A 13,773-nucleotide genomic window follows, 5' to 3' on the forward strand; every position below is an offset into this window, starting at 1 on the left:
CGCTCCGTCGTCGTTAGGATGGTGTAGTAAGGCCGCTCGCATCCTTTGCAACGGCATACATCTCTCGCTGTGTTTGAGATCGATCGCCCTTCAGCACTCGTTGAAGTACCAACGGCGGAGCAGTTCGCATGCGATGTTGAAGCCGTTTGGTATCTCTTTCGAAGCCTGCCGTGAAAATCGTTTCGGCCAACTCGACCGGAGGCGCAAAGACAAATGTGGGCGCCTCATCATCAGAGAATGCGTCTTCATCATCACTCGGATCGTCCTCGTCGTCAACTTCACTCTCACAAAGAAGAAAGCCCGGATATTCATTATGCAGACTAATGCGGGGGTCGGCAGGTCGCGGCGGGGGATTAAAGGGAGGCAATACCAAATCTGAAAAACGACAACAAATGTCGACCATATCGCCCATTTCCAGCCAAGGAATTGGAAGGCGGTTCACATTTCGCCCAATTGTTCGAAAGAGATTCGCAACAGCCGCGTCGCTGGGATCTACGGCGGCTTCCGAAACATTCGCCACCCCTTTCCGCGCCAACCAGCGGTTTCGAACAACACGCATTGCCTTTAATATGGGAGCAAATTTCGACTGTGAGGAAAGCTTGAAACGTCGGCAGTTTGCAGACTTCTCTAAGCAGTCGGCGAACCACTCCAAATCCCAATCATCATACTCGTTACATCGGTCAATGATGGACTTTGCGACAAAGGAAAGTTCAGAAATAGGGCCGTGCACCTCGCCATGAAGTCCAAGGGCAATTTGGGTTGTGACACATTGTCTGCAGCCCATGTGACGCGCGAGGTTGCGCCCACGCATCACCTTGGAACACAGAGGGCACTGCAAAGATTCCCAAGTCGGATCAGAACTTTCGTCCCCCGCGAGACGAACAATCCAACGATTCCTTTCATTCGTTATACGAAAAGTAGGCCGATGAATAAGAATAAATTCACGCACATCACCAAACTCCGCCACAGTTTCCTTGCTCGCTAGTGTAGATAGCCGATTGACCAGCACATCCAACTCCACTGCTCCACCACAGCTTCGAATTGCCTCTCGAATAAAGCGTACACCGAGTGGAAAAAATCCCCGCTTCACGCCATGCTCATCACGTGGAAACTCCAAAGGCATAACCACATCCGAATAATCGGGCATCTTCCCATTTTGAATAGCTGTACCCCGAACACGGTGAAGAAGTTCTTCCTCCTGGCGCCGATCCATTTCCTTTCTATTTCGCTCCATCACTTCACGAAGACGCTTTCTTCTAGTGTTCTCATAATTCTTCAGGTAATCGGAAGGTAGTGCCTTCACATGCCCATGCGGCGCGTCAGCATCGGGATGAATCTCAGGGACGGCAATCTCCTGCGGCCGCGCAGGGGCATAGCTACTCGCCATGTTCATCGCCATCTGACTGTCAATAGTTTTCACTTGCAGCGTGTGTTTCACCGCCGCCGGTCTCTGCGTTCCAATGGTTTTTGTCAAAAACGCGCCGCTAGTACGCATGGCGTTGCTGTGCATTGCAAGAATACCCTGACTCCGCTCTGTAGTGCTAGTGGTGCTGGCAGTTTCCTTCTGCGTATCGGGGTCAATCTCCAACAAAATAAGAGAAACCAGCGGGGCACCAAACACCACAGCAATCGACGACTTTAAAAGCGTCTTAAAGTCATCCCACTCCGCAGTTCCTACCGCCGGAGCTGCCGTCGCTGCAAGACCCCGCAGACGCGGCCGAAGCGCGTCCAAAAAATTGGCATGCTGCTTGGCCAGACGATCTATGAAAAACCAAAGAACAAGGCGCCGGGGCCCTTGGGACGTGCGTAGGGCATTTTCCGTGGCATCCATAATTGCCTCGACGCTCGCCAAGTGAGACTCGCACTGCGTCGCAAGTTCCGCAATGTGTTCCAAGCTGCAGCCCTCTGCAAGCGAAGCAATCGCATCACTTGTCTCCCCCAGCGAAAGACCCATTTACGCAGCCAAAAATAAACTCATAGTGATACAACAACAGCAACAATAATAATAATAATAAGAGCATAGTAGATCGCAGCAAATGAAGAAGAATAAAAAAAGAAGGAATCCAGACGCACCCCAGAATTTAATCACAATAACAATGCCAACGCCAATAACCGTGAAAACATTCATCAGCAGAATATGTATATATATACGTATATATATGACGACGCAAAAAAAAAAAAAAAAAAAAAAAGCAAGAAAATAAAAAGAGCATAAAATTCACTTAAACTACAGGCTTTGTCCACATTAACCACAGCCTTCTTCTTTTCACCAACTATTTCCTCTTCCAATTTTTCGCTTTGAAATAAAATAAAGCCCAAAACTCAACGACAACAATACACCCCCCTTTTTTTTTTAAGGATATTGCGGAAATTCGGTAAATATGCCCCCCATTCCTTTCTTTTTTTTTTCCCTTGGTATGTGTTTTTATTTATATTCTTTTAGGTACATCCATACAAAGGACAAAAAAAAAAGCCACGCCGCAAGCGGAAACCCAAGAGACAATCATCAACTTCCGCTTATTTGCGCCGGTATTCGAGAGGCAAATTGAGCTGCAAAGGCCCGCTGAGATGGTGAAGGATTAATTTGCGAACGGGTAAAACGAATTAGTTGCTCCGCGTCGTCAAACGTCATCCCTCCATAGGAAGTCAGATAGCACATTGTCACCATCCAGCTACGTCCTTTTCCGGCCTTACAATGTACATAAACCACACAATTCTGCTCCTTGATGCAGTGATGCATCTGTTTCACGGCATACAAAACGCTACCAAAAGATACATTGGCCGTAGTATCTGGCATCGGCAGACGAATATATCGCACGGCAGGACTAACATATTCATGCCAACTCGACTCATCGGCAAAACTGATCATCTGAAGACCAAAACCCTGAACTTCCGCATCCTCCAGACATGCAATAACAAGGCCTAGCTTCTGCTTACGAGACTCCAACTGTTCTCGTATCTGCACCAGATGGTTGCCACTGCTACCAACCTTTGTGACCACGGGAAGAGCACCGAGAATAAGCCGATCGGTTATAAAGTTCCAGTGCAAAAAACCCGACGTAAGGCCAACTTTGCGTCCAAAGTAGCCCGGCACAAGAGTGGCAACAAGAGAACCCCAAAAATACGCCGCCTTTCCCGCACAGGCTAAACTCTCTTGTAAAGTGAGGAGCACATCGCCCGGGCCGTCAGAGTTTGTGGCAGCAGCCTTCTCGTGCCCTCCACGCAGCTGCAGCCGCCGCTCCCCCTCTTCAATAAATTCTTGGTAAAGCCTCTTAAGCCGAGCCAGTTCAAGCCTTTCCTCCTCGGAAAGCTCCCCGCCCCAGTTTACCCGCTCCAGCAATTCTGACAGGCGCTTCTCGTCCTCACGAGAGTAAATACTGGAGCTCATAACATTCACAACCTTTGATTCCACTCAAAAAACCGCCCACCCAAAAACAACAACAAGGAAACAATGAGAAAAAGTGCCCATCATTCCGTCTTTTTTGTTTGGGAAAGAGAGAGAGAAAATACATTTTCTTCTTTTCACGCTTCCCATAACCAAAATGACTTCACAGAGAGTAAAAATTTTAAATTTTAAGCAAATGCATCGAACACACACACAGACCTACATTTAATCAACAAAAACACAAAAGAAAAATAAAAGCTGGGGTGGAAAGCCCTCACAACGATCCAACACCACGAACAACACCGTCCCAGCGCCAACCAGGCTTGATGCCAAACGCATTGTCCCATTTTCGGTCAGTAGGACGACCTAGCGGTGGAAATCGCTTCGCATCGTGGGGGAGGTATTGGGAGAGCAGTTTATCGTCAACCATTCTTTTTTTCTCTGCGTAGCTCAGCGTAGTGAAGTACACTTGAAGCAAACCCTCGGAAAGTAAGCCCTTCCAATGCTCCGGAACGTCATGATCGACACGAAGCGCCAGGCGTTGCAGTCGGTCAACGACTATGGAAGGAGAAAAGAATGATTCCATCAGCTCTTCTTTTTGCTTTGTATCCTGACGCTCCTTCTCGTTGCATTTCCCCGGCGCAACACTCACCTCGTCTAAACTCCTGAGACTTTCATCGCTGGACTCCTGTCCACCTACACCCATAGCCATTAAAAAGTCGCTTTTGTTTTCCAACGCGTGTGGGAGAAGCGACCCTTCTGCGTAATCGTCATCATCGTCGCTGTCGTAACGAGGTCGCTTCATCAGTAATGAGATGCTTTCAATTTTTTTATAAAAACAATCGGAAACGATTATCAAAGAAAATAAAAATAAAAACAGCGTTCAGTTACACATACAAGGTCTAAACGTGCTTTCATAAAGTTCTAACACTAGGATTAATATATATACAATAAAAATATCGCTTATTTTCTATTCCGATAATGGTCCAGACTAAAATGAGGTGGAAAAACAACAAAATCAACTCTTTTCTTGTGCTTTCCCGTCGAGAAAAAAAGGGAACATCGCCCGCCAACCCCCCGCCGCAAAACAAGCACATATAAAGCAAAAGCCAGAGAAAAACATCTACAGAGAGAGAGAGAGAGGGAAAAAAAAGAGAAGAGTAACCTCTCCAAATAAGTTTAATCTCGGAAGATGTCAAGAGAGTTGCTGGTATATTCAATCTATCCGCAACCCATCTTCCAGTAAGACATTCATCCAGTTATGAAAGGTTAGCGCGATCAAGTGCCTTTGGTAAACGAATCGTATATGACGGCTCCTCTTTCATAAAATCCTCAAACCGTCTCACTCCACTGCGCACAGGTATTGTTTTTGAATGTGTCGAGGGGACATCATTGGTGGCATTAGTCTCGTCAGGCAGTGAGGGTTTAGAAGGAAACATGGATTTAGCTTGTAACGTTTCGATGGCGGGAGAAACCATTCCGCCATGCTGACGCCCTTGTGGCCTTTGCCGAGGCGTAGAAGTGGTAGAACTATTTGCTCGGGAAATCATTTCATTTGAAACCGCTTGATGAGCTACTTTTCGCAACTCCTCTACTTCCCGTTGAAGGTGGTTAACATGGCGTTCATAGCTTTCCTTCACCATCTGTATCATCTCCTTCACAGCCCCAGTTTCCATGTGCTGAGCACATAACCCCTGTAGACGGCGTAGCTCTGCCTCTGATGCCTCTCGCTGCCTCCGCTCCTCTTTCAATTCATTTATACACGATTCAAGATGCTGCTCCACCCTAGAACTGACATTGTTGGCCTCAAACAGTTTAGCACGCAGGTACTCCACATCTTCAAACTGAGTGTGGTCCATTTTCTTTTCGTGTTCTCTTCGTTGATTACTCACTGCCTCCAGAGAAATTTCACAATCTCGTCGAATCAGCTCCGCCCTTACCTGTGCCATCTCGGACTCACGTTCACTAAGCTTCTGTTCCAAGAGAAGGATACGGTTGCGATAAGAACGTTCACGCTCGGCATAATCCTCCAATTCCCGTTGATGATAATTAACAACTTCAAACCACTGCGATACATGCTGTACATCTTTTCGTGGGGAATCTTTTGGAAAAGCCCGGGATGCGACCAATCCATCCTCTACAGGCAAAGGTGCCGATGGTGGTGGTGGCGACGACGATGATAACGGAGGAAAATAAGGTACTGGGTTGTGTGTCTGGGTAGAAATGCTCTTTTGTGGTAATTTTTCTCCTTCGGGGACTGCACATGATGTCTGACCACGCAATTGCTGGGAGAGCTCTTCGCACCGAGTTTGAAGCTCACTCACTCTTGATTGAAGCATTTCTTCACGTCTTGTAAACTCTGCTTCCAGAGACGCGCAATCTCGCTTGGCTGTCAAGAGAGAATCCCGTAACTTTTCAACTCCACCCTCCTCATTGTTAACACGCTTGATCCGCCGAATCTGCCGTCTCGCATCCTCCAGCAGGGCCATATAGTGTTGAATATCCTCTCGCAACCGATTCATTGCCGGTTCCATCACGCGCTTGTAGGTCTCTAACTCATACCTCGCACTACAATTGTACGGATGCTTCTCCAATGAACTGCATCGGTCGTGTGACGGACGGCTCAATGACCGCCGACCATTGCCTGTGACGTCCCTGCGTTTTTTAAATCCTGTTTTATTACTGTCTAACGACTTCGTCCTCCGTTCAGATGGAGTGACAAGAAGGCCCGTTGGCTTTTGCTGTGGTGCCGCCAAGGAGGACAAATGATCGTCGGTAATTCCATAAGTGGGACTGTTTCCTCTTTCTTCCCCTTTTTTTTGTTGACCTGGATTTGGTGTGGAGTGTAAGGAAAATGACGATGATAACAATGATACCGATAAGGAAGGGTGCAGCGAAGTAGTTTTAGACAACCTCCTCCTTGTCTTCTCCCACGGGCCTAACAAACTCGGTTTGGGAACATCCTTGCGGGGTTGTACCTCCACCTGCTCGTCACAGTTCTCATTGGAATAATCTCCTTCTTTAAAACCAATTCTTTGGCAAGCCTCACTCACACTCGCACCAACACGTGAGCTGTACACACGACACAATGTATGTGCGATGCAGAAGGACTCCTTGAACGTTTCCCGCTGTTTAAGAGCTGCTACACTGGTTGGGGCAAAGCAAGAAATCCATAAACCCGGTTGTTGACCAAGAAGTGCGGGTTTTAGGAGAAATGAGAGTTTTGTTCCCGAAAACGTCATTGAAGGGGACCGGCTCTCTATAAGCGACGCTGCCGTCGTGATGCAGTGTCGAGTAGACCACATTCCTCGTGCCATTTCAGACACTGACAACGCGACAAACTGAATGGTACAATTCGGTAGACCCGATGCCTTTTGGGGGACAAGGATAAAACTAAAAATTTGATGCCGTTCAGGCAATGCGACTCGACGTGCATGCTGCATCAGCCTCGCAATATCTGCTTCGGCCCTAAGTTCCATGTAGGACGCGTCTTCGACGGACGTGAAAAGATCTTCAGCATCCTCAAAGATGATCGGCTCCTTCTCCGCAGTAACTGCACACGCTATATCCCTCAGTCGATTGTTGTCGTCCAGCTCCACAACAGCGATGTAAACCGCCCCCAGAATGCTTCTAAACTCCACCGCATCCATCAACAAGCGCCAAAAGAGTGCCAGAATACCCTCTTCTGGGTCCAGCAAGGTGTGGAACCGTGTCGTCTCTGTCCCGTCCACCACGACCACAACTTGTGGAGAAGATATAGGAGGCAGAACGGTGCGTATGATGGGCCTGACCGCCTCCTCAAAAAGACTATTGGCTGTTGTCGTGTAGTAATCAAAATTCATGTTTTTCCTTGCCCGGGCATCTGTTACATCCGCCATGATCGCCTCGTTCTTGTTGCGAAGAAGCGTGTAATACGAGACAAGTGCCTCGGCCGATGTCCCGCATATGCGCTGAATCTCCTCTCGTCGATACTCCCGCACCCCCACCAGCATGCAGACGCCTCTCCCTCATCGCAATTCCGCAAAAACAAAAAAAATAATAATAATAATAAATAAAATAAAATAAGCTGAGAGACAAACCATCAACATCGTGGTTAAAAACGCCCTCAGATCCAAAATTAAAACATAAAGAAGTGCGGGAGAGAAGCCTCCCAAAACGGAAATAACGGCAGTAAAAAAAAAAAAAATGCAGTAATTACATTTTTTGGCGTATCAGGGCCTCAGCCCGTCTTCCACAAAAGAATTGACATCTGACCAATATAAAAATAAATAAGGTGCTTGCTTTCGTGAACAACGTCAGCAGCAAAGCTTCGACCAGCAATGCATTGCCAGGTGGGATTGTAGCGCTTGTCAAACTCCTTCTTTATATGGGCGGCAATATCCTTTTCCATTTGGTGCTCCTTAATTGCCTTCGTGGCCACCGTCATTGCGTCATTCTGCATCTCCTCGCTGATGTCCGCGAACTTCACGTTTGGCTTCCGGTCGCTCATTAATGCAAAATAATGTGGGTTACGAGTAAAAAAAAAACGACCCCTTCCTCTGAAAATATGAAGATGAACAAGAGTGCGTTAAGACAAAAAAAGTAAAAAAGCATACAACACTGCGCATTCCTAAAAATGCATAATTCAGTATGATGGCAACAAAAACAATATATATAACAAGGGAATTAATACAGAACGACGAGAAGGACTAATAATAGCAACCTCCAAGAAACTGTAACACCACGCGCACTCCCCTCCTCATTTTTTCTCCCTGATTGCGGTTATTGCTGTTCTTTTTCGTTCTTCTAAATGCCTCGTTAACCTTGTGGTGCCTTGTTAGCGCTGGTAGTAGAAGAAGCGCGAGTGGTCTTTAACTCCTCCAAAAGCTGCCTATTAATTTGCAGAAGCCTAACAATCTTCGCCTGAAGGCCCTCATTCTGCTCCTGAAGGTCCCTCTCATGCTTTCTCAGTGCTTGTTCAATTTGCTCATGGGTCTCAACCTTGCTGCGGAGCCGGACCAACTCCTCGTCACGCGCATCCAATTCTGGCGCGTCTGCAAGGCATCGCCCGGGCTCTGATATTGTCTCCGCTTTTTCATGCCCGTCATTGTTTGACATCGTTTCGGCAGAGGATCCAACAATTGATAAAGCTGTATCTTTTGTGGCTTCCAATGGAAGAGCGTGATGGAATAACTCCGCGTGCTGGAGTGCCTCACGCAGTGCGTCAGCCACCTGTCGCACACCATTGCACAGGAGCTGCTTTTCCGTCACGTCACCCTCAGCGGCGGGTGAAGAAAAGATGACTCTTTGTACCTGCGACAGCTGCTCCTTCATCTCGTTAATACCACCCGTAAGTTGTTCTAGTTGTTGCATCAACGGCATAAACCTCTCCATTTCCGGCGTTTCATTAGAATCACCCGTTGGTAAGACCGGCAACTCCATTGTTTTCCCTTTTTGCAGATTCCGCTGTAGTTGGTGCACCTGTTCAATGAGGACCACCTCGCGCGCCAAACATTCTTCAATGGATTTAATGAGACGACTGTTGTGATGTTCAAGCTGTTCAAATCGCGCCACTGCGAATTCCTTCTCATGGTTGTTCTCCTTTAATTCTTTGCGTAATTCCTTCAATTCAGCGAGCGCAGCCGTTCGAGCTGCAGCAAGTGAAGACACCTCTTTGCGCAATGTGGTAATCTGTTCAGCTGCCTCCATGGCATCAAGCGATTCTTCAACCGGAACTTCGTGCATTAAAACTCTTTCCACGGCAGTTAAGCTGTGCTGATCAATAATTCGCTCACACCGCGCCAGTCGCTCCAGTGCCGCATCACGATCCACTGTAAGTTTTTGCACCTTCTCAAACAACAGGCTGATCTGACGTGCATCCGAGATGGAAGTGTCCAGAAGACTCGTCTTACTGATCTCATTTGTGACCAAATTATCAGAAACAAACTGCAGGGCGTGAACCAATGCCTCTCGCATCATCGATTGGACCTCTTGCTGTTGCTGCGCCATCATAATTTCAGCGCCAGATGTAACTTCACTGTGTGAAACCGTAGGAAGAAGTGATTGCAAAGACTCCAGCAACTGCTTCACCTGCCGTTCAAAAGACGCCATATCTTTCTTTTGCCGAATCTCTGACTCTTCAATCATCCTTTTAAAGGATGACATTGTCCTATTCAAATGCATCTCGCTTTCCGCCAGTACCTTTTCCGCACTTTCCGTAAGACGCTCCGAGGAAGAAAAACCGCACGCTTCTTGGTCGATTAACAGCTGCTTTTCTACACGGTTTAGAGCAGCAGACATATCCATTACAGTCTGCTCTGTCACCATCAAGGCATTGCTTGCATTTTTCGATGCCTTCTGCTGAATCTCTGATGACGCCACCGCCACCGCACTCCTTGTGTCTGCGTCCACCAGACCATTTCGAAACCGATCAAGTTCTTCCTCGTAATAATGACGCAGCGAAGCCAAGGTGTTCGCCACCTCATCGTTCGCGGAGTCATCTTGCATTTGCTGCAGCTTCTTCTCCAGTAACGCGTTTCGTTGCTGTTCCGCAAATAACTTTTCCCGAGTAACGTTAACCAATGTTGCCATCTGAGCCAAGTCATCAAGTGCCTTTGTATGGTCCGCCCGAAGCAGCGTAAGTTGCTGTACTAGAGCATCGTTACTGCTTGGACGAATCCGCTCACGAACAAGATCAACCAATCGTTGTTCCACCACTTCGCGCCGTCTTTTTTCTTCAAGAAACCCCTGATGCACTGTCAGAGATTCCCGCCGTAGAGACTCCAGTGACAACTCCAACTCCCTGTATTTCTCTTCGGCAGTCATGATACGTGCCTCCTGCTTCTGCCATGAGTCCACCAACTCTGAGAGTGTCATATCTTTATGCTCCAAGAGTCGAAGAGCAAAATACTCCGGCGCGGTACGTTTTAAATCCTCATTAGGAGGTTCTGTGCCTTGGCGAGGGGGGACAAATTTGGGTGGCAAAATAGCCTCAACGATCCCCGCAAGTTCCAATTGATTCTCCAGGAGCTTCACATGTGTCTTGGCCTGACGCAACTTTGTTTCGGCAAGATCAACATCTTTGCTCTTTGCGGCAAGGATGCGAACAATCTTGATGAGCGCCATGACCTCTTCATGTTGACGCAGCGAGGCATTTTGATAAAAAGAAAGAGAACTTTGGAGGCGAGCGACTAAAATGTCCCTTTTGAATGATAAAAGTTCCGCTTTCATTGCCCGACGAGAGGACACCTGAATGGCCTCAAGTGAATTTCGAAGAAGCTCTTGCACATGCAAAATAAGTTTATTGTTTGTTTCCCGTTCCCCGGCTAGTTGTGATGAAAACAACGCAACTGCTGTCTCATGGGCCCTGCAGAGACCACTTGACACCCCCTCTGCAGCCAAGGAAGCAGAGCTTAGTAGCTGTTCTTGAAGCGTTGCTATGAGATGACCCTTTCGACGCGCATCATCAGCGACAGCGATGTGGTTCAATGCGTCGGCAACTCTGTTCCGCTGACTCTGCACAATTAATTTCCACAGCTGCACAGCGGAACCGCCAGAGGCGTTCAGCGCCACTTCCATTTGCCGGAATCTCTCCAACAGAGACGCCAACACCGCTCCATTCACCTTCCCAACGCTACCCACAATGTCCTCGGTTTCTGCTGCCACGCTCTGAATTGCAGCAGTAACTTCTTCCAACAACACGTCGTCGACCTCATCTCTCCCTCTCTTTCTGCCAGCGATCATGGCCGCACAGTACGCACCCTAAAAATCCCTTTTTCCACCCCCTTCCAAAGTAAAAAGGCATTTCAAAGATATTTGCACACAAAAAAAGCAGAAAGAAATAAACAAAAAATTTTATTATTATTTTTGCAGGGAACACAGCTGGAGAAGATGCTGGTGGCAGACCGCCGTAAAACGCATCCGCAAAGAAACATAAAAAATATCAGCAACACACAAAAAGAAGGAGAGAAAACAAAAATAAATCAAAAAAAGTCTATGAAAATTGTGTGGTTCACGTCACATTCCAAAACAAAACGCCTACAGTAAACGAAACAAACACGCACAAAAAAAAAAAAAAAGGACCCTTTGTAACGCAGCAAATCCCTCTTTTCTTTATATCTATGTAAAATAACGAAGAAAGTAGATAATTTGAAAGGGGACAATCAACGCACGATGGTAGATTTCTCCCAAAAATAAATAAATAATAAAAAGTAAAAATAAAACGCAGGGCAAATAAAAATCTTGGGTCGGTAAGAAGTTCGCCTCTTTCGTGCTTTACAACTCGTCCGCATCGTACGGCGTCTTCCGTAAGGAAGAGAAAACAGGTATTGGAGGAATCGATTCATCATCGGAGTCTTCCACGTCCCACTCATGAGATGGCTTCGCCTGTAAAATAACTGGCGCGTTACCCTCGCCTCTCCCCGCTGGTGATGTATCTAATTTCGGTGGCTTCGAGTGAGCCCGTCTAAAAATTGGTGAAGCTTTGTTGTTCGCACCTGCGACCCCGGCGTCCACTATGGACAGTGAGGCAGTAGCGGAGACGTTCGAAGACGGTGACTCATCAACTTGCTTCCCAGCAGGTGGTGTGGTTAGCAACGCAAGCTGTCGGGCCACTGCAGACTGCAAAATAAGCATATCGTTCAGCTTGTCATCCATGACCTTGGCGTTGTGCGATGTCATTCTTGCTACTTTTTTAAGGGCATCTAGAACTGGACTGAGGTCAACGATTTCTTGCGGTGGATTTGCCGCGCAAAACTCTTGCAAAACACGTCGAACATCGCCAGGGAGTTTCTCGTGAGACGCATTTATTCCGTTGCCGTCCTCATCGTAATGCATTTTTCGTGCAAAATTATTGCTGTTGTTGTGTAACTCGTCCTCAGTCGCGTAAATAGCCTCCGCAGTTTTTTTTATCGCAAAAGGTTGATGAGGGAGAACACTCTGTAGCGTCTCCGAGACCGCTTGGGAAACAACAGTATATAATTCGTCAGGCTGCTGCTGCTGCTGACAAGACAGGCTATACTTACTCCTGTTGACGTATACGTCTGGTTTAACATCGACATTGGAATAAATGGAAAAAGGTAGTGTCCCTGGTGTCCAAACCTTTTCCGTTAAACCCTGTTTTTCTGGTGTCCTTTCAAGACACATGAGGTTTCTTTCTTGCGAAAATAAAACATGTCGCTGCAGCAGCCACTGCAACAAATGAGCACGTCCTTCCATTGCTTCCGTCTCCAAACGGTGTCGCTCACACATTTGTGTAAGAAAAAATTCAGTACGGAGCATGTCGTCAATCTCCTCCTGCATTTCCCTTTTGAGATTGTCTTCTTCCGCACGTTCCTCGGATGACTGCACAAGACTTTCTTCTCGGGCAGAAAGCTGTTGACGTAGCGTTGAAATTTGATCCTCTCTAGCCCTCAGCTCACGCTGCAGCTTCTCATTGAGTTCATTCAACGTCCTCTTGGACTGCCAAAGCTCCGTCAAAAGCCCTCCTTTTATGTCAGAAGTTTTGCTCCCACCACCTCCATTTCGATTTTTCCCAGCATCTCGGGTAATAGAGGGCGGGAGAGACCGGACCAAGCCAGGCAAAAGACCACCCCGCATAGAAGATCCTCCTTCATTTTCTTTGGACAAATTCAAAAACAAAAAATTCTGATGTGGATAGGAACGGTAAATCTCTCCGTCTACCTCCACAAGACTGAAGTGCCTTGCTTCCAGTGCAGACCGCCAGCCATCCTCTGTGGATGATAATGCCGCCCTAGCGCATCGCTCATTCTCCAGGAAAAGAAACATCTCTCGTTGGTGGTAGAACGCAATTTCACGCCTGTAAAGCTGACGCAATGAATCTAACTCGTATTCAAGGCGTTGCGACCTATCTTCCATCTGTTGTAGCTGACCAATAAGCGACTGGATCTCGCAATCCTTAGACAAACTCTGTTGCCTACCGCGTTCAAACGTTAAAAGTGTCTGCTCCATTCGGTTTACCGCATCCATACGCTCCCCGTCGATCTGCCCAACCATTCGCCTCAGCTGTGCAATCTCACCCAAGTACGACGCCTCCACACACTTCAGGGATTCACGAATGCCGTCAATCTGCGCACATCTTGCGCAGCCCAGGCTGGAGGCCAAGAGACCCTGCGTGATATGCTCAACAATTGGCGAGGGCTGCTCCCTCACCGTCCCTGTCGCCGTGATGGAGGACGCTCCAGGACTCACATGACCAAAATTGATGTGAGCGGCCCTCAAGACGTGACTAAAATCGTCAATGGGAGGACTGTTGGGGCACTCGCCGCCACCCGCAAAGACAGTTTCCGCATCATGTGACCGCCTCCCCCCACACAAGCACACCGATCCTTCCCTCGCTGCCATAGGGCCCAAATTTTGTGTACAGCAACGGAGCTAAACACGCCGTGCAA

The 13,773-nt window shown here is 47.6% G+C and overlaps 7 protein-coding genes across 7 annotated transcripts, besides 6 other annotated features; all 7 read right to left on the minus strand.

Annotated features, from left to right (window-relative positions):
* Positions 1 to 13,773: part of a sequence feature (heterozygous, Esmeraldo-like haplotype) that runs on past the window's edge.
* On the minus strand, positions 14 to 1,954 carry Tc00.1047053507093.10 (hypothetical protein, conserved; the record flags this gene model as incomplete). The annotated part of the gene is made up of 1 exon (XM_815435.1): positions 14 to 1,954. One exon carries the CDS (start codon positions 1,952 to 1,954, stop codon positions 14 to 16), a length of 1,941 nt encoding a protein of 646 aa, XP_820528.1.
* Positions 2,170 to 2,207: a microsatellite.
* Tc00.1047053507093.20 (hypothetical protein, conserved) lies at positions 2,507 to 3,388 on the minus strand (the record flags this gene model as incomplete). Its single annotated transcript, XM_815437.1, has 1 exon — positions 2,507 to 3,388. One exon carries the CDS (start codon positions 3,386 to 3,388, stop codon positions 2,507 to 2,509), a length of 882 nt encoding a protein of 293 aa, XP_820530.1.
* Tc00.1047053507093.30 (hypothetical protein, conserved) lies at positions 3,660 to 4,190 on the minus strand (the record flags this gene model as incomplete). The annotated part of the gene is made up of 1 exon (XM_815439.1): positions 3,660 to 4,190. The coding sequence occupies one exon, from the start codon at positions 4,188 to 4,190 to the stop codon at positions 3,660 to 3,662; it is 531 nt and encodes a 176-aa protein (XP_820532.1).
* Tc00.1047053507093.40 (hypothetical protein, conserved) lies at positions 4,645 to 7,377 on the minus strand (the record flags this gene model as incomplete). Its single annotated transcript, XM_815440.1, has 1 exon — positions 4,645 to 7,377. The coding sequence occupies one exon, from the start codon at positions 7,375 to 7,377 to the stop codon at positions 4,645 to 4,647; it is 2,733 nt and encodes a 910-aa protein (XP_820533.1).
* Positions 7,409 to 7,450: a microsatellite.
* Tc00.1047053507093.44 (dynein light chain, putative) lies at positions 7,605 to 7,874 on the minus strand (the record flags this gene model as incomplete). The annotated part of the gene is made up of 1 exon (XM_815444.1): positions 7,605 to 7,874. One exon carries the CDS (start codon positions 7,872 to 7,874, stop codon positions 7,605 to 7,607), a length of 270 nt encoding a protein of 89 aa, XP_820537.1.
* Tc00.1047053507093.50 (hypothetical protein, conserved) lies at positions 8,183 to 11,107 on the minus strand (the record flags this gene model as incomplete). Its single annotated transcript, XM_815441.1, has 1 exon — positions 8,183 to 11,107. The coding sequence occupies one exon, from the start codon at positions 11,105 to 11,107 to the stop codon at positions 8,183 to 8,185; it is 2,925 nt and encodes a 974-aa protein (XP_820534.1).
* Positions 11,203 to 11,232: a sequence feature (AT_rich).
* Positions 11,553 to 11,586: a sequence feature (AT_rich).
* Positions 11,639 to 13,726, minus strand: Tc00.1047053507093.60 (hypothetical protein, conserved; the record flags this gene model as incomplete). Its single annotated transcript, XM_815443.1, has 1 exon — positions 11,639 to 13,726. One exon carries the CDS (start codon positions 13,724 to 13,726, stop codon positions 11,639 to 11,641), a length of 2,088 nt encoding a protein of 695 aa, XP_820536.1.
* Positions 13,772 to 13,773: part of a sequence feature (A-rich) that runs on past the window's edge.

Source organism: Trypanosoma cruzi, genomic scaffold (assembly GCF_000209065.1).
Source record: "Trypanosoma cruzi strain CL Brener 1047053517123 genomic scaffold, whole genome shotgun sequence".
Taxonomy (NCBI): Eukaryota; Euglenozoa; class Kinetoplastea; order Trypanosomatida; family Trypanosomatidae; genus Trypanosoma; species Trypanosoma cruzi.